Below are 23,569 nucleotides of genomic sequence, written 5' to 3'. Positions count from 1 at the left end.
GCACTTTGATCTTTACTGTTTAATTAGACTTCTCACAGAGCCATGGTTTCATATGAAGGGATATATCCTTATTTATATACCGTGGACATGACCATCTCCAGGGAACCTTCTAGTCCAGACCTGATCCAGTTCACAGTGAGGCACAAGAGTGAACTCACGGTCCCTCACACACACACACCAAGGGAGAAGGACACAACCATTGAGCTGAAGTTTTATTCAGCTCTAAAAACCAATTTTCAAGTCAATGAAGACACCTATTCAGCAAAAGAAAAGTAAGTCTATGGCTTCATTACCAGCATTTGGAAGTGAGCCATCCTGTGGTGGCCTGGAATGCCGAAAGTCTGTCTGCCTGCCAAACTCCCAGCTCTTCAGCTTAAGCTACTCCGGAGATACTCATGGGGTCTCTCAAGTCCAGCAATTCCTAATCTCAGTTCTACTGGATTATGTCATTCTCTGCTGTGGAAAGCCATTATCTACTTTATACAGTGGCTAACAACACTCTGCCATCTGCCAAGAGGCCAGGAACATTCCATAATATCTAGCTGGAAAACCGCATGTCTCCAGAGAATTCCAAGTGTCTCTTGGGAACAAAATTGCTGGGCTGAGAATGAATGCTCAACCTAGGCTGAAGGTGCAGCTCAGGTGTGTGTTCCACAGAGGGTGTTGTTCCTTTGGAAACTACAGCTCCCAGACTCCTCCTGGATTACAAATACCTGCGCACGCGGGCGTGCACAGGTGCAGGTCATTTCTCCCAGATAACCTTGCGCTTCCCGTTAAAAAGTGAGCTTCCACGAGGTCTTGCTCTCTGGCCCTTTTTACCCTTGTGTGTCTCACACACCCATCCCTTATCGTGTCCTGAGGGGTGCTTCAAAGTCAGGGTCACCCTGTTCTTACTCTGTCCCTAAAATCCTGAGATGAATCCAACAGGCAGGCCAGGCCTTCTCCTTGGCTATGGGTTGAACTGGACTTCTTATTGGACACTGCACCCCCCACCATCTCATCAAACTGACTCTCTGCATGGAATGCCTTTGGGAGGGAAAGAAGCAGGATGTGGCTGCCTCAGACTTTCCAAGGTAACATTCAAGGCCGAACTCTGAGGACATGCAGGTCCAGAGACATGGAAGAGGGCTTGGTGTTCAAGTGAAGCTGCGGGCCTTGGGACCCAGAGAGAAAACAAGGAAGGCTGGACAACAGTGTCCAGGAAGGAACAGGGGAAAGAGTCAGGGGCAGGCATAGGCAGAGACGAGGCAGGGGTAGGGAGGCAAAAGTGGGTCAGGACTAAGAAAAGGGATTAACAGGAGCCACTGGTACTTGCTGGGCAATAAGAGGAAGAGACCAAGTCAGAGGAGTGACATCAGAGGGAGCGTGGAGGCCAGCCACTGTCCCTGGGGTGGCTCTCGGTTATTCCATGGCCTGGGTGAACCTACAAAGGTCCTACAGATGACTTACATGCCTTGATCATTTTGATCACATACCGTTTCTTTTTTTTTTTTTTTTTTTTTTTTTTTTTTTGAGACAGCATCTCACTATGTAGCTCTGGCTGGCCTAGAACTCTCTATGCAGACCAGGCTGGCCTTGAACTCAAAGATTTGCTTTCCTTTGCTTCCTGAGTCCTGGTATCAAAGGTGTATACCACCATACCCGGCCACTTCTTTGGTAACCTGTCTTCATTTATACTAAAAGAGACAAGTTCCTAGAGGGACAGGCCTCTGCTGAGTCAGTGGTCGAGGAAGACAAGCCAGTGGAGAGTCAGGGAGGGGGAAGGCAGGAGGAAGGGCAGGAGCCCTCAGAAACCATTCCTGCAAATTCGTGAAGCGTTCCATATTTTTTCAGGCTCTTCAAGAATACAATAACTAAGAAGAGAAAGTTTGCAGAAAAGAAGTTGAGTGGAAAACTGTTGAGACTCCACCAGAGTGACTCTTGGAAAACTAGATTTCTGTACTGCAGAGTGGAGAGGGGTTCTTTAATGTCACTGCTGCAATGTTTTTCTAACCAGTAATAAAACCTTGATTGTGAAGAAAAAAAAAAAAAAAGATCAAACCAGGAGAGACACTAGAAGGCGCTGTGGAGCCAAGTGTTGCTCGGACACTCTTCTCAGAAGGAACGGGAAAAAGTTACTGGTACGGCTGTCCCACAGGGCAGCAGCCCCAGCCCAGAGTCAGAAATGTGGCCCAGAAAAAAATGGATGTCAGCGCAGAACACGCAAGGCACTAAATACTTGGTACAGGTGAGAGAACAGGAAAGACATTAACAATCTTAAAACACTGTTGAGATGGTATTCTGCATGCTCTACTGAAATTTGCTACATCTGTTGTTTTTAGAGGAGCTGCTAGAGAATCTGAAACAATAGCAAAGTCTGGGCTTCGTTTTTGGCGGAGGTCCTCAGCACTCGGCCACCCCACTCCTCACACAAAGGCAACATTGCTCTAAGAGGAAGAAACCTGTCTTCCCCTGGCTAGAGCACCAGGTGCCATGGGAGGCTCTCAGTGCTGCATGGTCCCCGGAATCCTTACAAGCTCAAGACTCTGTATCTGGTGCTTTTCTGGAGCCTCTAATAACTTCAAAATCACTCAGTGGCTGGCTATCCTCCATGTCCAGCTCCTGCAGAAGGGTCAGCTCCACCAATTTCCCAGGACCCGACTCTTGCCTCACCCAGTGACTCCAGATCGGCTGTTAAGACTCTCTGATCAGCATCCCTCTCTTATGTTCTAGAAGTTTCCCTATGTCTGTCTGAGTAAATGGTGAGGCTAAGCGAGGAGCTATAAGGTGTGGACAGGAAACCCCGAAGAGCCCCTCTAGAAGCTGGAAGAGACAGGGACCAGAGGAGAAGGTGGCCTGGCAGGATGGTGGTGGGGAGCAAAGGAGACAGACACCACAGAGAAGCGTGAATGGAGAGAACCAGGGGCTCACAGAGGAACACAAAGAGACCGGAGGCCACACACATTTCTGGCTCCAACAGCTGATAGCATTTCAAATCACCCTTGTTTCTGTTTTTCCTATGAGGCATCATCTGAGTCGAAGAAATATTTTTTTTTTCCTTTTAAGCATGCATGAGATGCTTTATGGCAGGATCACTAACCCATAGGTAAAGACTGGGTTGACAGAGGAATGAGGGCAGCTCAGGTCCTTGTACGGCAGGGGTAAAGAAATACCCTGAGAAGCATGCCCATCCCACACAGGGCATTGCTAACGTCTGTGCCAAAGAGAGCCCAGCTCTGCAGAGAACAGAACTGTTCGGTCCTGAAGTGGCTGGCACAGCAAAGACCTCCACACAGACTCTGCAGATCACGCCAGGTGTCTGGGGCTCTCCAGCACGCACAAAGACAACAGGTGAATGAAGAGAGCGGCTCTGCCCCAGGGAAACGTCATCTGGAAACAAGCAGCAGATGAATGTGGTTCACCGTGGGCTGCTCGGTTAAGACCTTGACGATCTCGGGGAACCAGAGCTGCGCTCAGGTGGGCTGCCACATCAAATGCCACGTGATCGCCTTCACAACTGACTGCCAGCAAAGCTAAGGTCTGTGAAGGTCAAGACCTCCCCACACAGTCAACCCAATGTTGGGCCAGCAGCAACTTGAGCAATAGTTCATGGCCACAACTGAACGGCCACCTCATCTTGTTGGCCAAACTCTTATCTCTGGTATTTTGGGAAATGCAAAGCCGTTGGTGTACTGAGCCTGAAGCGAGAAGCGAGAGGAAAGGACTGTGTCTGGCTTAAAAATAATGTTCAGGCCCAGCAGCAAGGCAGACACTAAACTGTAGACACCTGCCCTTTGCCTTTCAGCCGCTCATGACCCCCAGGGTCACACAGGGGATCCAGCTCCTCCCACAGGCACCAGGCCTCCTGTGCCCTGGGGCCAACGGGAAGCACTTATGAAAGAGAAATCCGTACACGGAATAGAGAGTTAAGCAGCACGGTTGGGTTGTGTAACACGGTAAACAAAAGGCCAGCGCGAGCCAGCGGGCCGCTGGCGGAGGGGGCTGGCGAGATGAGAACAGGATGAAACATTAACTAGATATTAAACTGGGTCTGTGTGGGCAAATGTTTATGTAACTGCAGCCGAGAGTTAAAGCTTAATAGCAACCTGTCTGCTTTAGAATGCAGTTGCCAGGCAATACCTTTCTCCCCGTGCCCTTGAGGCATGAGAAGTTTCCATGGCTCTCCGCAGCCAAACACCCGCACCTGCCTGGTACTCACCGAGGTCAGAGCCTCCACGTTGGCGCCCATCAGACAGAGGTAGCGGACCACGTCCAGGATCCCGTTGTTGGCTGCCAGGTGGAGAGGAGTTCGTCCATACTGGGAAGAGGAAAAAGAAAATACCAAAGGCTTTCTCCTGGCTGTTGCCTGCAAAAGCCCATAGCTCACAGCCACTGTCATTGGGGGCCTGGGCCCACCAGAACTAAAGAGGAGGTTCTGGCTCCCACTCAGGCAAGCCTGCCAGGCAGAACATTTTCAGGTACTCTGAAGTTGAAAGACTAGCTTCAAATACACCTTCAAAGGACAAATGAGGAGGCTAGCCACAGGGTAACCAAGTTCCCTGCTGTGTTGCCAGAGAGCAAGGCAAGAGGCAGGAGCGCGAGTGCCCAGACATCCATGTGTGCCTGCATCATACAGTTCAGATCCAGAGAGCTGGGGAGGCAAAAGGAGAAGGGCTGTGGAGGGGACTCTAAGGAGGTGACGCTTTGAGGCCATGCCTATCACGGCTTTTATGCCTGTGGTTCTCAAACCGCGTGTCGTGCACCTTGGGGCGCTGCAGTGGAGCCCCAGGGATAACAGCGGCTATCTTCAGGTTTGAAGGATATGGGTGAATATCTTCTCCAAGGAACTCAGAGTAGGTGTATTAGATGCCGGCTGTCCTCTCGGGGACACTTGTCTTTGCAGGTCTGCTCTGAGGAGTTATCGGCCTCTACGCTGAGAAATAAAGGTCTTGAAAAGAGGGGTTGGAGAGGTAGTTTACAGTTAAGCGAACTAGCTCTTCTTCCGGAGGATCTAGCACCCACACAGTAGCTCACAACCATCCTTAACTCCAGTTCAGGGGATCCAACAGCCTCTCTGACCCCAGTGGGCACCAGGCACACATGTGGTGCACAATAATATAAGCAGACAAAATACCCAAATACATAAAGTAATATTTTTTTTAATGTTTCATCTCAAAAATAATCTTGTGAAATGGGGGAGAGGGAAGCACCCTTCCTACTCCATCCACAGGGGCAGCAATGCAAGACTCAGCAACCATGCACCCTGGTGACTGAGCATGCACGGAGACTCAGCAACCATGCACCCTGGTGACTGTGAGCATGCACGGAGTAAGAGAGGGGATTCCTCTCCACAGGTGTTTGGTCTTTCTCAGAGGATGCTAAGTTTGGGGGCTAAGAGATTCCGCAAACACAACAGTGAAATTACAAAATCGTTTGCTCTGCAGGAGTAATGAATAAAAATCAGCGAGACAGTACGGAGTACGTGAACAGTAGGATCTTGGGAATATTTGCTTGCACGGTGTTAATTTTTATATGGGTCAATACATTGTCATTTCAAGTGTTTGATATAGGAGGGGTGTGGCTCAAACCCTCAGTGCCACTGGGCCTCTTCCCCATGGCCTCCTGCTCTGCACTCTCCATGAACAAACACACTGGGGCATTTCCCTCCCAGCTCACACCTAGGAGACGAACAACTGAACTGACGAACACATGATCACATTCTTCGATCCATTACAATGTGGTTGCTGGGAATTGAACTCAGGACCTTTGAAAGGTGCTCTTAACCACTGAGCCATCTCTCCAGCCCCCTTTATTACTTATAGGTTGACAGTATTCCCTTGGTTTTACCAAATTTGCATAGTGCGTATGCATGCACACATACACAACTGTATTTGGAATTTTTGCCGACAGACAACTCATCAGAGACAAGGAAGACAGTGCACCCGGAACCTTGATCAGAACACAGTGTCGAAAGTATTTACTGAGGACGGTGTGTATTGGAAACCGGCCTTTGTTTATACCATGAGTTTCAACTCTTCTTGGAAAAACAAGCACATGTCTATGTGTACACATGCACAGGTTCACACACACACATAAACACATGCACACACACACACAAACACGCACATCCATTCATTTTACAAACACAAAAGTGGGAGGCCAGGATAGGCGAGAAGTGTATGTTAAGGTCCCAATTTTCTGTTACTACTCAACAGTCACACGGCTCACAACGGCACTGTCCCCTAGCGACCATCATCCTCAGCTATGACAAGAAAATATTATAAACTTGGCAAGAACCCGGCAGCCGGTGGGAATCTGGGGATCCCACCCTCTGCAAGTACCTTGTTTGAGATGTCCAGATTGCAGCTGGCTTCGCAGAGGGCCATCACGATAGGTGCGCTACCGTCTTTGCAGGCCACGTGCAGGGGCGTGTTGCCGTGCCTGTCTTGGAAATCCACGAAGCACCCATGACCGAGGAGGGTCTTGATGACCTCCATCTGACAGCGCCTCACCGCGAGATGAAGGGCAATGTGTCCATCCTAGAACCAAGCCCAAGCCCGTGAGTGCTCTGGTTTCCACCCTCGGCCCTCTCTCTCCCCTGTGTGAGGCTTAGCTGGAAACAGGGTGGCTTCAAACACAAGAGAACTTCAGAGTCATTGCCTGGACCCTGGAAAGCGGGGCTTCATCCATTTCACTCTGCATAACTGAAGCTGAGCGGAACACCTGCCGATTCATTTAGGCTCAGAGAGAAGGACAGACAGCAAGATTCTGCGCCTGTCCCAGCATTGGTAGGCTGTAACTAGTAGTGTGCCAATCGCCCTTGTGAGCAGATGTGAGAAACACCACTAGTGGTGGCACACGTAATACCAGCACTCGGGAGGCAGAGGCAGGCGGCTCTTTGGGAGTTCGAGGCCAGCCTGGTCTACAAGAGCTAGTTCCGGGACAGGCTCCAAAAGCTTTTGCCTCGGGAGATAGAGAGATAGAGATAGAGAGAGAGAGAAAGAGAGAGAAATAATTTCCCCCAGGGCTGTTGAATGCTCAGAAAGCAGATGCAAGAACCCGGCCAGGGAATTAATAGCACCCCGGTACAGGATCCCTGGGAAATAGTACAGAATCCCTGGGGAATGGACGTGCTGAACACTGTTGAGAAACAGAGCTTGGGGCCCCATCTCTATTGTGTCTGCCTGAGTTTCTCCACTCAGCACTCTTGGCATTGGGACTTTTGATTGTCTAGAAGAAACACTAGCTCCATCTAACAGATTCCAGTAGCAAATACCCAGCCCAGGCTTGGTAATGAAAATATGTCTCCAGATATTTCTATAAAGTCCCCTGGGGACACAGCTGTGTCCAACTGAGACTGTACCAAGGCACTGCCCCTAAAAAACAATTGCTACATGAACTATAAGACCCTCAGTCTAACTGTATACAGTACTGTTACTGTATCTGTTTAAGTTCAAGTTCAAATAGATTGTGTTGAATTTGCTTAGGTAAAAAGAGACCAGCTGGTCTAGAAGTGAAATTGTAAAACAAATAATAGTGGTTTATTGCCTTTTTACAAAAGAGTAAGTGGCAAAATAAACACCCATTTCAACATGTATCTAGAATTTGACAATGTGGTCCCTGTTGCACAGTTAACCAAAGTTAACCAAAGTTAAAAAGACTGAAACAGTGGCCAAACTGGCTTGCTCAAGCCATAAGTTTAGTTACATATTAAAAAGAAGATTCTAGAAAATTCCAGAAATTTTTGTAATCAAAGAAACGAAATCACAGTATACTAAGTTCAAGTAGGCAAGTGTCTTGGTCCCTCCACCCCATCAGATCACAGTGAGTGCCACGCAGTTCCCCCCATGTACCTTGTCAGAGGCATTCAGGTCAGCTCCATGTCCAACCAGACACTCCACGATGTCATGATAGCCCCTGGCGGAAGCTGTCAGCAGCGGGGTTTCTCCCTCGCGGTTCTTGATATTCACATTACAGCCAACTTCACAGAGGGCTTTGGCCACGGAGTAATAGCCATGCCAGGCAGCGCAGTGCAGGGGGGTTTCTTCTTCCTGCTCAAGGACATGGGTACAGAGAAGGGAAATGCAGATGGCAGCAACATCAAGACCACGGAGGACAGAGACTGCAGTCAATGGGGCAAAAAATTAACCTGAGTTAACGACACCAGCAGGAGCCGCTGCCGTTAAGAGGCAGACCCAGGGCTCTTCCTGGTCAGTCTGTCCCCTCGGCAGGAGTGCTAAGTGAACTTGGCTTTCTCAGCATATTAGAGGTCCCTGAAGAGCAAGACCTTTGCGTGGGTGAGCTCAGAATACCTTCTGGCGAAGCTGCTTTTCTTTATTTGTCTCTGAAACTAACAGGAAAGCTCTCCTCTGAGCAGGAGTCCCAGCAATTTCAGGGCTTTGATTTTTGCCAGGTACCTGACTCCAGGATGGCTCAGGGGAGCATTCTGTGAGGTAGCTATCATGATGACATCTCTGTAACTAGCCCAGGAAGCACTGGCCTCAAAGCTTGGGCATGTGTGGGGGTGGTGGAAGGTTTGCACTTCCATCAGCGTTATCAAACACATCTGTCTACAAGGTTCCGTGAGACAGAGTGCTTACAAACAGAACTCTGAAACCCAGACTTGGCAGGGTTCAATCCCTGGTCCCACCACAGACAACTTGAGCGGGCTGTGGAACTTGCTGTGTGATTTCCGTCCCTATAAAGCAAGGATACTGATATCGGGCTGTCCCGGGGATTAGAACAGGTGCATGAAGAAGTTAGACGGGGAGCTGGGTGCAGGGTGCTGTGCCGTGGATGGCAGGAGACTGACCTACCTTGTCCTGGAAGTCAGGGTTAGAACCGAAGCTGCAGAGAAGCTGCACCACATCCGCGTGTCCGTATCGGGCTGCCACGTGAAGGGCTGTTTCTCCAGACTGCAAAAGAAGACCAGAACTCAGAACCGCTCAAGAGACCCCAGAGATGAAGGGCAGGACCTGGGGTCAGGCGGCCCCTAGGCAGCAAGGGCTGCACACTCAGACCTGGTTCATCTTGTCACTAAAAATAACTCGGTGAGACTATGTTCCCGTTACCGTGAGCGCTATGTTTTACCTCCTTTGTGGACAGATGATTCCAGCGGCTCAACTTGAAACTAAGACTCTCCCTCCCCCCACTCTTGTACACATGCACAAACCCCTTTAAGGTCAGGCTGATCATTCTGCAATTATTTAAATGTGTAGCTTTTTTTATTTTTATTTATTTATTAAAGATTTCTGTCTCTTCCCTGCCACTGCCTCCCATTTCCCTCCCCCTCCCCTAATGTGTAGCTTTTTAATTAAATTATTAACTACTTTCTCCTTTCATTGCCTTATTTGTGCTCAGAGACTCATTTCTTGCATTCTAGGTTTTAGATTTTGTGATTTTAGAGAACACAGCCATTTGCTCCTGGTATATTTCTGTGAATAACAAATATAACTTATGATGCTTTGCTTGTGTCTGCACCTGCCAGGGTCACGCTACCCTAACTACAGAAAACATTACTGTCAACTGGCAGCAACCTGCAGTGATGGATTCCTTTGCTGCTGTCCAGATCTTAGTCACTCATAGAAGGCCGTGTGCAAAAATCTTGGTCCTCCAGGCTTTGAGTGATGGAACTTTAGGAGGTGGGGGCTAATGGAAGTTAGGTTACAATAAAGGAGACATTGAGGATGTCTCTGTCTCTTTGTCTCTGTCTCCCTCCTTCCTTGCTGACAGGAGGTGAACTTTGCTCCAACATACAACCCTAAATACTTTGTTTCCCCAAAAGCCTAACAATAGTTAGAAGCATCTAAGGTAGAAACTCAGAATTAACTATTAGGCCAAGACACAGTCAAAAGAACAAAAAAAAAAAAAAAAAAAAAAAAAAAAAAAAAAAAAAAAGCCTTTAACTTTAAATCCCCTGCTGGAGAATGTGCTCCTCAATCTTTATCTTTGGGTTCTGGTGTACCAAGCAGGCCAACACTCAATGCAGCCCAATTCCTCTTGTTTCTCTTAAGATGCACGGTTTTACCTTGTCCTTAACATCCAAAGGGCATTTGTTCTCATTGAGAAATTTCAGAGTATCCACGTGACCATGCCGAGAGGCCCAGTAGATGGCATTGGATCCTCCCTGCAGGGAAACCAATGCAGAGTCACATCTAGAACTCCTGGACCATGCACCCTTTAGAATTGCAGGGCTTCCCTTCTTGTGGGGTAACAAATCCCAGCGGAACCCCTTCCCAGAGGTACAAAACCCCACTAGGTTTCAAGGCTTTGGTAATTATACCATGGTCATGTACCATATTAGCAGCAGGGGAGGCTCATTGGAAAGCTGAAAGAGGGTCTCTGTGTTATCTTTGCAACTTTTCAAAGTAAAAACAAAACTTTGTTTTCTTTTTTGAAGCCTTTTCAATACCAACCTCTAGCTAGGTTTCCTAACAGTACCCTCGGTATCCAGAGGGGACTGATTCCAATCCAATCCTCCACACAGGTACCGAAAGAAAAAATTCATGGGTGTGCAAGTCGCTTCTGCAAAATGATGCATCTTGCACAGAACTGGCACATCTTCCAACGCACCCTAATCATCTCTGACCTACTCCTAACACCTGATACAGCTGAAACACCATGGGAACGGTCGTTATGCTTCAGCATCTAGAGAACAGTGAGAGGAAACACATTCTGCAATTTATTGCCCCCTCCCACAGACACTCTCGGTCCGCCTTTGGTCAGATCAGGGATGGAGCTCATGGCTGTGCGGGGAAACTAGAGTTTTTATGGCAGCTTATGAGAGCTCCGTGGTCGTGATCATCAGCTGTCACTGAATTACGTCTGCCTTTACAACGCTGTTTACACAGGATGTGCGTCCATATCCAGATACGTGATACACACGCAGGCTAGTGAATTTCTGATTACATTAACTACACAGTGAACACTTTTCCAGGTATGACTGGAAACACTGCTGAGTAAACGTGATCTGCAAAGCATAAGGCACGAGAAAGGGGCAGAGCCTGCAGGGGGAAATGTGAGCACCTTTCCCCAGGACTTGTCAGCCTGCGCTAGGCTCTCTATGCAGCGCCATATAGGAGATCACAAAAGTAGACACGCTCTCCCACTTACTGCTCCTATGATTAGGAAGACAGCGGGGAACCCATGATAAGAATTGTTTTTAATAACACAGAATTATGACCTTATCCTGGACATCGATCCTTGAGCCTCGTTTGATGAGTAACTGCAGCATCTGGATATTCCCACAGCCGGCAGCAATCAGTAATGGAGGTGTCCCATGCTGGAAGAGAAGAGGAAGCTACTCTCTGTTTTTCAGGTTGGGTAGGAAGGGGAAAGCCCATGGAGTCACCAATATCCTCTGCCTGCTGTGTCCACACTCTGCCCCAGATCGAGGGACAGGAAGGGAAGGACCAAAAGCACCTCCTTTTTCAGATGTAAACTCAAGGATGGTGCTACCATTTGTAAAAGAGACAGGATTCAAGGGTGCAGGAACAGGGGTGTAAAGGAAGGCCCTCAATGCAAAACATCCTTATTTGCAACTCAAATCACTCTAGACAGAAAGGATTTTCCCCACAGAATGGAGGCTCCATTCGCAGGGTGGAGTTGGAGAAGTAACCGGGGTCCCTCCCAACTTGGACTTCTGGGTGCACAGTCTGTGATGCAAGCCTCTGGCACCTCCGCAGAAGAGGGACGGACCTTGTTGGGCTGGTTAACGTCATAGCTGGACAGCGAGCCCAGAAGGTGCTGCAGGCCTGGGACGTTGTCGTCATTGATGGCATGGATGATGGCTTTCATCACAAAGGAGTCTTCCTCGTCCTGAGAGACATGAGGAGGGAAAGAGTCGCATGCTGGCCAGGATCCTCATCAACACAGCGCGTGAACCCTGGTTTGTTTGCCATAGGGGCATTCTAAGAAGAAGAGCCGGCCACTTAATCCCCAATGCACGGTCACAAAGGGAGCTGGGGAGTGAACTTCTGCCCTTTCATGCTGCTAACCATTACCAGTTACTGCTTAGCACCTGCATTGTAACCGAGAATGAACTGTTTCTAAGGCTCTGATTTTGGACAAGGATACCAACTGATGACCCTCTCTTTATCTTTGGAATCTGTCAAAACAGAGTTACCAGAAAACACTGTGAGAGGTTCCTCTGAGACAGCCTCTCCTGCTAGATGAGGAAGGAAAAAAACCATAGAACCAAGGAAATCCATAGTTTCTTTAAAGAAGACAATATCATTTGCTAAATTTTCCAGTTACAGAATTATCATTTTGCTCTTTTCTCTCTCTTTCTTTTTTTTTCTATTTTTCTTTTTGTCATTTGAATGTCTTCTTTCTCTAGGTCTGAAATATAGGAAGGTAAAATCCTCTTAATGCTCAATAAAAATGCATGTGTGAGCATGAGCATGTGTGTGCATGCACGTGTGTGTGTATGTATGCATCTGTATGTGTGGTGTTTGTATGTGCCCACATGCATGCAGACAGCCTGCAGCCCCGCACAGTCATCAGCAGAAGACAGCCTACAGCCCCCCACAATCAGCAGAAGACAGCCTACAGCCCCCCACAGTCGGCAGAAGACAGCCTACAGCCCCCCACAGTCGGCAGAAGACAGCCTACAGCCCCCCAGTTGGCAGAAGACAGCCTACAGCCCCCCACAATCAGCAGAAGACAGCCTACAGCCCCCCACAGTTGGCAGAAGACAGCCTACAGCCCCCCACAATCAACAGAAGACAGCCTACAGCTCCCCACATTCGGCAGAAGACAGAGCAGGTGAGATCTCTCCTAGGGCTCCTACCCTAGCTTTCACATGATGCAGGACTGCTAAGAACGCTGATTCATGAGCTTCAGTCATCCCCACTACAGCATCCCCCAGCCAGACCCACATTCCCATTTTTCCCTGGCTCCACTAACACCCTCAAGTCCTTCCAAAGTGGTCTTCCTTCCCCGCCTTCATAACTTCCTCCTCTCTGGCTTTCCTTCGTGTGCGTGCGTGCGTGCGTGCGTGCGTGCGTGCGTGCGTGTGTGTGTGTGTGTGCGTGTGTCGTGCCTGTGTCCACACATTCCTTCTCATCTCACTCTACAGTTGTAGACTAAAGGTGAAGCACTAGTGCACAGCGTAGCATCAGTAGAAAAGAAGAGCTGGTGTCTGCTGCCATGTGATCATCGCCCTAGGAGTTCCTAGCTCTGTCCAGGAAACACCGACTATTGGGTTACAGGCCATGGTGGTTCCCACAGAACCATTGTGTCTGCCTTTCCTGGAGTCCCCTTCACTTCAGCGAACAAAGCCCCAGTGTGTGAGTGGCCGGAGAAAGTCTCACTGAAGTGAGAGATGTCTGGCTGTATCTGAAGAGCTCATCAGTGATTGGGTTTCAGTTTAGACATGGGGAAAATTGTGGTGCCATTAGCAAGGACTTTGGGCAAAAAGTCAAGACAACATCAATAAACGAAGTGAATATGGCCTTCTGGTCTACCACGAGACAGGCACTGTGCTATCCTTGGTGTTGGTGGGGGAAGGAAGTGAAGGCTCTCTGTCTTTCTGTGTCACCGTGACTCTGTATTCTCTGATTGGTGGCAGAGTTCCTATGCTCATTCATGAGAATTAGTGTAAGCTCGTTCTTCTTCCACTAGTTATCCTCTTCCGTGTGTGTGTGTGTGTGTGTGTGTGTGTGTGTGTGCGCGCATGTGTGTGCACATGTGTGTACACACACATGCATGCTTTGTGTATGTGGTATGTCCGTGTACACAAGTGTTTACGGGAGGAGGAGTATTGGAAACAGTAGGGATGGCAGCTAAGACAAGGCCAAGTCAACTAAATGAAAATCAAAGAAGAGAGCAGGACAGGGCACAGAGTCAGCCCACCTCAGGAGTAAGTGTGAGTCTGCTATTTCCATGACGTGGGCTTTCTGTACTGATGAACAAACAGAACAGTGTAAACAATCCAAACACAGTCGTGAAAAAAGCTGGCCAAGGCAAACAGGATTGCTTACCAGAGTATCATCGCTTCTGGCCACGCTCATGTTACTTCTGGACAAAAATGACCGGGATAATCTTTGGCACAGTGATATCAAGCGAACAGATTGCTAAAAACAAAATAAACATAATAAGTCAAGGGGCGGAGGAAAGAGAACTTAGGAAGAAGGCACAGAGAACATGTTCACTGCCAAAAGGCCTCCAGGGATGGGCACTCCATGGCAGGCTGGGCTATTTGCTTAAGGATGTATTCTAAAGGTCATGTGCTCAGACAGCAAGACAGAGAGACTCTGTGCATTCACTACGACCTCCGAAGTGGGTGCCTCATATCCCATCTCTCTCTCTGTGCCTTGTTTTCTAAACCCCAACAAAACCCTGTGGGATCTTCCTGGGTCCAGCATGGGATGCAAGGGCCTTGCTCTGAGCTCTCTGGGCCAAGTCAGCTAAAGGAGGTCATGTGACTATCAGCACGCACAGATGGGAGATAGATGCACTGGTCTGCAGTACAACCTCCTCCATATCCTCAAAGGCTGAAGGAAGCCACAGGGAAATTAAGAAACACGAGGGAAGGAGAGAAGAAGAGAGAGGGAGAAAAAGAGGAAGAAGGGGGAGAGAGACCGAGACATAAGTTCTAAGCCTTGTTGGCAGTCTAGGTATAAAACTGAGGTACAGCACTAGACCATCCAGGGAGGACAGGGGCTTGCTCCCTCCAGAGTTGACCGAATCTTGGACACTGGAAGCCACACCATCACCTTCTGATCCTAGAATTTTGATTGCTTCAAAGATGCCTGAACCAGCATCCCACCTAGGTCACAGGGAAGGCACCACAGGGGAGAAGGAGAGGCCATAATGCCTGGGCTTATACCCCATTCTGGGTCCCCCTACAAGCCCACGAGGAGGAGGGCGGGTTTCTGATACAAGCTTTAGGCCTTGCTGCTCACCAGGAAGAACTGGTTTATTTAGAATGTGATTTGTTACAGTTGGAAAACCGTTCACTGTAACTTTATTGTACTGATTTCAAAATCTGCCTTGGGGATAATCTGAGAAAAAGAGCGTGCAAAATTTCATTTCAAAGGATAAGCTAAATAGCCCTGAAATATGGTTTGTGCTTGTCTTTGAAAGTCACTAATAAGAGCACAGAAGTTTGCAGACCAGCCTCTTGTTAAATAAAGGCAGTTACCGATCCCAGGATGAGAAGAGTAAGCCCTGACCAGACAGAAGAAAACAGAGTTTGATGCCTCCGCATCGTAGAGTCTTACTTTCCATTTCTTCCGAGCTGCAAACTTCTTGAATTTCTCCATGTTTACTGCTGAGGCTTTTCGACTAAGAGCTTGTTGTGTATCTTTAGGCTAAAATGAAAATTCAAAATAAAAAAAATAATGAAAGCTAATTACAGAAACGGGTTAAATGGTAATGCTTTAAGACCCCTCACTACTCTGAAAGGCTTACACACTCACTATTCTAAAATAACATACAGAGTGGAGAACAGCATTCAAGATCCACGAGCTAGGATGGGATGCAGCTCAGCACGTGCAGAGACTTCCTAGCATTCAAGCTCTGGGTTTGATCCCTGGCACCTCATAAACCAAGCAGGGTGGTTCATGCCTGCAGTCTCAGCCCTCAGGAGGGGGAGGCAGAAGGGTCAGACATTCACGGTCATCCTTGCCTGTATCCAAAATTGAAGCTAGACAAGCATACTTGAGACCCTCCCAAAAAAGAAAACCATCTAGGGAAGAACTAGGCTCTGCCAGCTAACTCTTAATGACTCAGTATTTTGTATAGGACATAGAAAGGGCGTCTAGAACAGAAGGCAAGCTTGTAACCAAACTCAGAGACAATCTTCCACGGTGACAGTTTGGGAATGGCAAGATTTGTGGAGAGGCCTTTTGTGAGTCTTTCTTACTAAGTGGTGTCAAGTTGGGAGGGACCCTAGAGGTCTGCGCATTTGGCCCATCCTATGGGCACTCAGACAAGTTCACTGCATCTTCCTCAGCAGACACACGTAGGCACAGGCTCTACCCAAGTGGGAGAGCGAGAGCCCAGGCCTTCCATAATCCCCACTGATGAGGCCTGTGGGTTTGTTTTCAACTACTAGATACCTTTATTATCGATCGGATCTTAAATGTTCCCGATGCCTCTTATTCTAACGGCTTAGTGGCCTGCTTGTGCAACTCCTGGGCAGGAGAGAAACTTTGCAGTGGTGGAGGCCACTGGAAAGAAGGTGAGTCCTTGAAGGAACCTACCAGGACCACTGCCCCTTCACCCCACCATCCTGCCTGGCTACTCTGTGGTCAGCGTCTCCACCCACCACATTCTCTCTGCCGTAATGAACCATCTTGCTAGAGGCCTCAATGGCTATGCCCACTGTCCACCACTCTAAAACTGACCCAAACCAGCCTGTCCTTCTGAACAAAGGCCTTTTCCCAGGCGCTCTGCCACAAGGACAGAAAGCTACACATTTGCCAACCTCAGTTCCTCTTATGTCAGGCTGAAGCAAATTCAGTTTTGTTTGCCCAAGTGCCAATAGGTCAGCAATGTAAAAGTGTCATGTTTCAGGGTCAAGGGTCCAAAGAAAGGACAGCTTCCCCTACTGCTGTGTGGAAGCAGGGTGTGGTGTCCACAGACCTTCAGAGTTTTCAAAAGATCCTGAGATTTGAAACAGCTATATGATAGAAAATAATTCAAGCTTTAAAATGCTGCTTGTACTGTAATTCCATAGGTTACACCAAACACGTCTGCTCAACTGATGTGACTTCTTCCTGCTCTGAACAGCTCATTTTTCTCCCTCTGTAATCACTGGGACACACTGCTGTCTACCACGCTGTTTTACAATTATGGGACCAGTAGTCAGTTCACACTCCAGCACGACCCACAGGTGCTCACACCGATCCCTGAGAAATGATGAGAACCCCAAACGTAAGAAGCAACTCGCCTTGATCCAGGGGTGCTGCAAACTGTCCTGGATTGTCATCCTTTTCCTTTGGGGAAAAAAGGAAGAAGAAGAAAATTCTCATGACATTGAGACAGGGCTAAGGTTATCTCCATGCTGGCCCAGTCCACCAAGCAGACACTCTGGAAAATGCAGTTTGGGGCCCCGAGAGCAACCGTGCAGGTCGCCAGCTTAGCTACTGACTCGTCCTCTGTGCAGGGACGGAGCCAGCAAGCAGGCAGACTAACTGCACCTTCTGCTGCACTTCCTTCTGGGGCCTTCTTCCTTTAGCAGGTAGAACAGTGAGGGTCTGACAAAGGTGGCCACACACAGAACACCTGCTGTTTCCAGTCCCAGCCTTACAGGAAGAAGGGACACTCACTTTGGATCCTTGACCAGCAGTCTCCTGATGAAATCTTTGGCAAGGGCACTGGTATTACGGAAGAATTCCTCCTCAAATTCGTAGTTGACAGCAGATACGTTCGCTAATGTTTCTTGCTTGGTGTCTCCAAGAAATGGCGAGGCCCCACTTAGGCTGTTCAGAATAAAGCAGGGAATTAGCAGAACATTAATGACCACTCATGTGGACTCACTGCTTCTTCTGAGTCTCGTGTGGGAAATGCCAAACAGGACTGGAACCTGATGCGGGATTAGTCACTTCAGAGTCAACCACACATCGCTATGAACAAAAGTACTAACTTCATGCAAAGCCGTCCTGCTAAAAGGTTCATCTGGGGCTAGAGAGATGGCTCCGCTGTTAAAAGGTGCCTGCTGCATTTGGACCTCTAGAATCCACGAAGAAAGCCGGGCACAGTGGCATGTGACTGTACCCCTAGCAATGGGTGACAGAGTAGAGCCCTAAAGCTCGCTGGCTAGCCACTGTAACCAAATCAATGAGCTTAAGGTTCATAAAGAAACCCTATCTAAAAAATAAAAAGTGGCATGCAGAGCAATCATTCGGACCTGTGTACACTCACACTAACAAGTACAACAGACACACACACACTATGTGGTATTTACATCACACACAAACACACCCCTGCACACGGTCATTTGAACCAGTATGTAGTTTAAAATAAAACTCTTCTTCCTATTTTCTCGGTGGATAGACAGCTAGAATTCCTCACCATGATTATGCTACAATCTCTGGCAATTCATCTTGATTGAGGAAGAATAAACCCAAATAGCATAAAATAAACCCCCTTTTTAAAGGTTTGGAATGAAGATGCTTAAAGGAGAACATGCATGAGCTGAAAGGGCCTACATGATCTATCTGGTTGACAGTTGTGGTTCAGAGACAAGGGAAGAATACATGAGTTGTAGACTCGATACTTACAGAATGTAGGTTATTACTCCGATGCTCCTGCACACAGAAACAAAAAAAAAAAGCCAGGTTAGGAGAACAGCCAAAGAGATCAGAAAGACACCAACACCAAGGACATTCTCCTTACCACATGTCTGCCTCGAGACCAAGGGGCTCATAGTTGACAATCTCTGGAGCTACGAGAAAATAAAGACTCATTAGCTTGGGAAGGCTGCAAGCCAACAGAGTCTACCCTCATGTGACAAACAGAGACATGGACAAGAAACGATCCGAAAGCCAGGGAGATTCTGCCAGCAGAATGTGGATGAGACATAAGTGAACCTAAGGGCAAAGAAAATTTACCCACGAACTCTGGTGTCCCAAATATATTTTTGAATTCATTTCCAAAGTCGATTTTATGGGCCAGGCCGAAGTCGATGATCTTGATCCGAGGCTTGGGCACGTTTCTATCCAGAAGCATTATGTTTTCTGGCTGAAAGGGAGCGAGAAAGAGGAGTAAAGAGCGTCAAATGGTCCTTCTTCACGCTTTAAAAAAAATAGACAAAAACCCAAAAGGATGTAGATGAGAAGAGAACTGGGAATAACAGGTTTGGGGCTCAGGGTTTCCAGGAGGTAGGTCTGAGACAAGAATTTGAGGCCTGAAAATCCGTGGTAAGGATGGGGAGGCAGGAAACAGGAGGCAGACCTAAAATGTCTGTTATTAAGGTGGGATGACGAGTGCACCATCCTTCTTGACAGTTTGAGGAGAAAGAGCAGAACTCGGAGTCTTTCCCACAAAAGCAAATCCTGTGTCTGTCATCTACACTCCGGTCCTGACAGCTGCCCAGGGGGCACTTATTTATGGGCATTGCCAGCTCCCCAGGTCAGAAACAAGACATCGAGCAGATGTTGGACACTGGGGACACAGACATGGCTGTCTTCCTTCCCCCCCCAAAAGATTAAGACTCCATAACGGCTAGAAATGGAGCTCACACATTTCCCATCCCCCATACAGCCCTGCCTCCAGTCGGTCAGAGACTGGCTATACCAGCAAACTTTGGGGGTTGGGTTGGCTTGACAGTGGAGGGGAGGGTCAGACCCCAGGCTTGCATCAAGAGAAAACACACTGTCCACCAAATGTCCAGCCATAGGAGGATGAAAACTGTGCCGGGCACCAGACAACCCAGCCGAAAGTAGCCTAGTGTCCAAGAGCAGCCATTGCAGAAGCACCTGGTTAGGAAGCCCCTCTGGCTCCTTCCCAGGGATTCCTGACTGTGACCATTGATCTTAAGCCTCTACCCCACAAAACAAAGATTTAGACACCCCAGCCCTAGGAAGACCTCATATGTTAATGATTAACAGAAACAATTCCATCTGTTAAACCCACGTCGGGGAAATCTTTACTCGGGAGCCTCAGTTGCTCTTAGCCAGCAAGACACAAAGGCCACAGCTGGTAGAGGGATCCACTGGCTTCACCGGCTTCCACCGGCTTCACCGGCTTCCACTCACAGTGTGTGTTACCTTCAGGTCAAAGTGGGCGATCTGAAGCGAGTGTAGGTAGTAGACACCACTGAGAATCTGCTTGAGAAATTCCGTTGCTTCCTCTTCAGTCAGGGATTCTTTCTCAGCCAAGAAGTCAAACAGCTCACCCCCTGCAACACTGAGAGCCAGGAGCCAGGGTTAATAGAGATCCTCCTCCCAAATCTTCTGCTCCTTCTCTCTTTTGGGTGACTGGCAACTTACAGGCACAATTTCAGGAAAATGTGATGAAATAGCTATGGGTACTAAGGTGCCACATTCACACAAGGTGGGGACAGAGCAATGAGAGGCTGTAGGGAAATAAAAAGGAATAGGGGTCTCTGCATACTGTGTGTGCACTTTCCACATAGGTGTAGGCCCATGTGGATGCCAGAGGCGATACCTTCCTCAGCCTCTTAATCCCCTTATTCTATTTATTTTAGTTTATTTATTCATTCATTTACTTATTCGTCTATTTATTTTTTTATTTTTATTTTTATTTTTCAAGACAGGGTTTCTCTGTGCAGCTTTGGATTCTGTTCTGGAACTCACTCTGTTGACCAGGCTGGCCTCGAACTCACAGACATACACCTGCCTCTGCCTCCTGAGTGCTGGGATTAAAGGTGTGTGCCACCACCACCCAGCTCACCTTATTTTTTAAGATGCCGCTCTCTGAGCTCAGAGCTCCCTATTTTGGCTAGAGTGGCTGACCAGCAAGGCCCTGGGATCTGCCTGTCTCTATCCCACAGCACGGGGTTACAGAAGCTAGTGGCCACACACAGCTTTTACATGGGTACCAGGGATGTGAACTCGGCTCCTCAGGAACGCTCAGCAAGCATTTACTCACTGAGTTATCACTCCAGCCTCTAGCATTTCTTTACATTTCGATGACATTTCAAATTAGAATTTTTAACTCTCTGTTCAGGGATGGGGAGCTACACCCAGCTTTGTCTAGGACTCAAAGAATAATTCATCCTGTATGTGAGAGAAGTAACCAGAAGATTTCTAACCTGTATTTCAACTGATTTTAAATTGATTGCAACATGGTATCATAAGGATTTTCTTTGGTCTACATTTGTTTCTTTGGTCTACATAAGTGAATATGTGCATGTTTATAAATGCAATTAAAAACAATTTACTAATAACTTCAAGAAATATTTTAGTTGCTAAGAATGAACTTATGAAAGACCACAAGGTACATCTAGCGGAAGATTTGTTGAGTCTGTCACTGCCTCACCCCGCTAGACAATAAACCCACTGAGGGCAGCAGGCAGAGCCTGCTGTATGCTGCCCTACCCACAGCACAGTGCCAGGCTCATGGTAACAACTCAAAACTTTTCTATCTAGTAAAAAGAAGAACAATTCCTCCCAAACCCCACAGGGGTAGTTAACAGAAAACAACAGGGGACATTTAACAAGAGTCCTTGTAAGGTGATCTTTATCAAGTTTAACAATTCACGACATTGTGATTAAATGTGATTATGCACATAACAGCTATAGTCTGTATTGGTCAGCAGGCCGGGACCCCACACACATGCGAGTGAATAACAAATCTACACCCATTCAGTATAAACAGGCTAGAGAACATGGGCCTCATCCTGAAGGAAGGCTTCTCATCCCACCTCCTCAGCCTCCACATCAGAAGCTGTCTGCTAGCACAGCTAGGCTCCACTGACCTGCTGTGTGATGGTTTCCACTGGGCACTTTTAACGAGCATTGAAAACACTGGGAACCACTTCTTGGGGGGTGGGGAGGTTATCCCATGCTCCTTTAGCAAGCCTCTATCATCATCACTGGAGGGCTGTTGACCCAGCCTGGGACTCCAGAGGACAGCTGGAGTCAACAGAGTGTGAACCTTGTCAGTGAGGTGCCTGCCTCTCCCGGCTGCATCCCCCAGTGGAGCGCTGAGAGATATATTCAGCCCCTCACTCTAGGCTCCACAATGCCCTTGGCCACACTCCTCCACTTCTCCCCATTCAAAATGCAATGCCCAGTGAGTTATTGGGATTGAAACAGCTAGAGAAGGAATCGTTGAAGTACAGGGAGGAGGAAAAGACAGGGAAAACAAGAAACCACAAAGGACCCTACACAAAGAGGGAGACGGGCCAGTCTGCTCCTTCAGCCTCTTCTGTACTGTCTATGACGGAAATGGCTCCGCCCCCTCCACCCAGACAGACGGCATTCACATTGCATAACCCAGACTCAGGGCACCCAGGTCAGATAGTTTTCTCAGAAATAAACTCTAAGATTTATTTGTCTTATTCTATGTGTATGAGTGTTTTGCTTGTATGTACTTATGTGCACCACAGGCATGTCTTGTGTTCATGGAGGCCATGGAATCCTCTGGAACTGGAGATACAGACACTGTGAGCAGTCATGTGGGTGCTGGGATTGAACCCCGATTTACGGAAAAGAAGCCGGGACTCAACCACTGAGCTATTTCTCCAGCCCCCAGGTTAGAATTCCCTCTCAGTTAGACCTGCATCCTGAAGCGCTCTCTCTCTCTCTCTCTCTCTCTCTCTCTCTCTCTCTCTCTCTCTCTCTCTCTCTCTCTCTCTTTCTCCCTTTCCTTCCCACAGAGTTTCTCTGTGTAGCCCTGGCTGTCCTGGAACTTGCTCTGTAGACCAGACTAGCCCTGAACTCACAAAGATCCACCTGCCTCTGCCTCCAAAGTGCTGGAATTAAAGGCATGTGTCACCACTGCCTGGCTGAAATTCTTAAAGAATTCATTAAAAAAAAAAAAAACATTGTATTTTAAAATAATCGATGAATCACAAAACTTCAAAAACGAATAATGATAGAAAAAATGACTGAGGAAAATGCAAAGATTGACTTTTAGCTTCCAACTGCATGCTCACACATGTGTATTCACATATCCACATGCATGGACCACACACACACAACTATGTATACACACACACACACACACACACACACACACACAAGATGGAATTCAGATAGTTTGTTACCTTCACGTGCTGTGTCAGATTCCTTGACAACCCTGAGGCCTTGACATCCTACCTGAAGACTAGGCATGATGAAAATTTCTTCTGTGACATGTTCACACTGAGTCAACTGTGCCAGAATGCTAACAGGTAATAAGTATGTATATGTGTAAGATGTTAGACATATATATTAATTGTTTCTTTGAACACACTGGACACTAGCTCCACAATTCTCATCATTTTATAGATGAAGCTAGATTCAGATTTAGAAAAAATAAAGAAATAATTTGCTCAAGGTGACACGGGGACTCAGGGAAAGACCCGAGGATCCCAGGCAATTTGGTACAGTTTGGTTCAGTAGACAAGCTAATACATATTTAGCCTTTTCCTTTGAATGTGTAGGTAGAGTTTTCCATCACGACCACCAGCCAGCTCCCAAATAACTACACGGNCCCCCCCCCCCCCCCCCCCAATGGCTCTCCTAACACCCTCCTTCTAATGGCTCTCCCCAGGAAACTCTTGCACCCTCCTGCTAATCTGCCCTTTCTCTTCAGATCCCAACCTCTCACTCCCGGGAGTCCCAGCCTTTACAAGGCAGGATGACAAACGAAAGGTGTTCCTAACTCGGACCCTACAGAGCCACTCAGGCTCATGGGGACTCTGGTTCTTTTCCTATAAATAAGGGGGCCAACCACACTTTTTAAATGAAGTTGCCCCGAGGTTCCCAGGCACATGGAGGCCCTTTGTGGTTAGCAAATATTGATGCCTTTCTTCCTGCTTAGCCTCTACTAAAACTCCTCCCACAGTGGCGGTAGAGTGCTGGAATATTTAATAGCAGCTCTCTGGAATTAGGGTGGGACAAAAGCTGTTCCCGACGTGTTCTGTCCCCATGGGACCAGGCAAGCCACCCACACAGTATCAGAAACAGTG

General features: G+C 47.8%; 1 protein-coding gene across 2 annotated transcripts in view; it reads right to left on the bottom strand.

Annotated features, from left to right (window-relative positions):
• Dapk1 (death associated protein kinase 1) overlaps positions 1-23,569 on the bottom strand; it is a 141,142-nt gene that overhangs the window by 20,749 nt on the left and 96,824 nt on the right. For both annotated transcript variants that reach the window (XM_050143394.1, XM_050143393.1), the window contains exons 4-18: positions 19,698-19,836; positions 18,540-18,669; positions 18,325-18,373; positions 18,210-18,236; positions 17,256-17,408; positions 16,877-16,922; positions 15,204-15,293; positions 13,962-14,054; positions 11,677-11,796; positions 11,162-11,260; positions 10,007-10,105; positions 8,796-8,894; positions 7,833-8,030; positions 6,321-6,518; positions 4,199-4,297 (exon numbers count right to left, since the gene is read on the bottom strand). In XM_050143394.1, coding sequence (XP_049999351.1) covers positions 4,199-4,297; positions 6,321-6,518; positions 7,833-8,030; positions 8,796-8,894; positions 10,007-10,105; positions 11,162-11,260; positions 11,677-11,796; positions 13,962-14,054; positions 15,204-15,293; positions 16,877-16,922; positions 17,256-17,408; positions 18,210-18,236; positions 18,325-18,373; positions 18,540-18,669; positions 19,698-19,836 — 1,639 coding nt within the window. The remainder of the gene's footprint in view (positions 1-4,198; positions 4,298-6,320; positions 6,519-7,832; positions 8,031-8,795; positions 8,895-10,006; positions 10,106-11,161; positions 11,261-11,676; positions 11,797-13,961; positions 14,055-15,203; positions 15,294-16,876; positions 16,923-17,255; positions 17,409-18,209; positions 18,237-18,324; positions 18,374-18,539; positions 18,670-19,697; positions 19,837-23,569) is intronic.

Source organism: Alexandromys fortis, unplaced genomic scaffold (genome assembly GCF_014885135.2).
Source record: "Alexandromys fortis isolate MF-2015 unplaced genomic scaffold, M_Fortis_MF-2015_v1.1 scaffold_1, whole genome shotgun sequence".
Classification (NCBI taxonomy): Eukaryota; Metazoa; Chordata; class Mammalia; order Rodentia; family Cricetidae; genus Alexandromys; species Alexandromys fortis.
The sequence above is the reverse complement of the archived record's forward strand: the minus strand, read 5'-3'. Positions and strand labels throughout refer to the sequence as shown.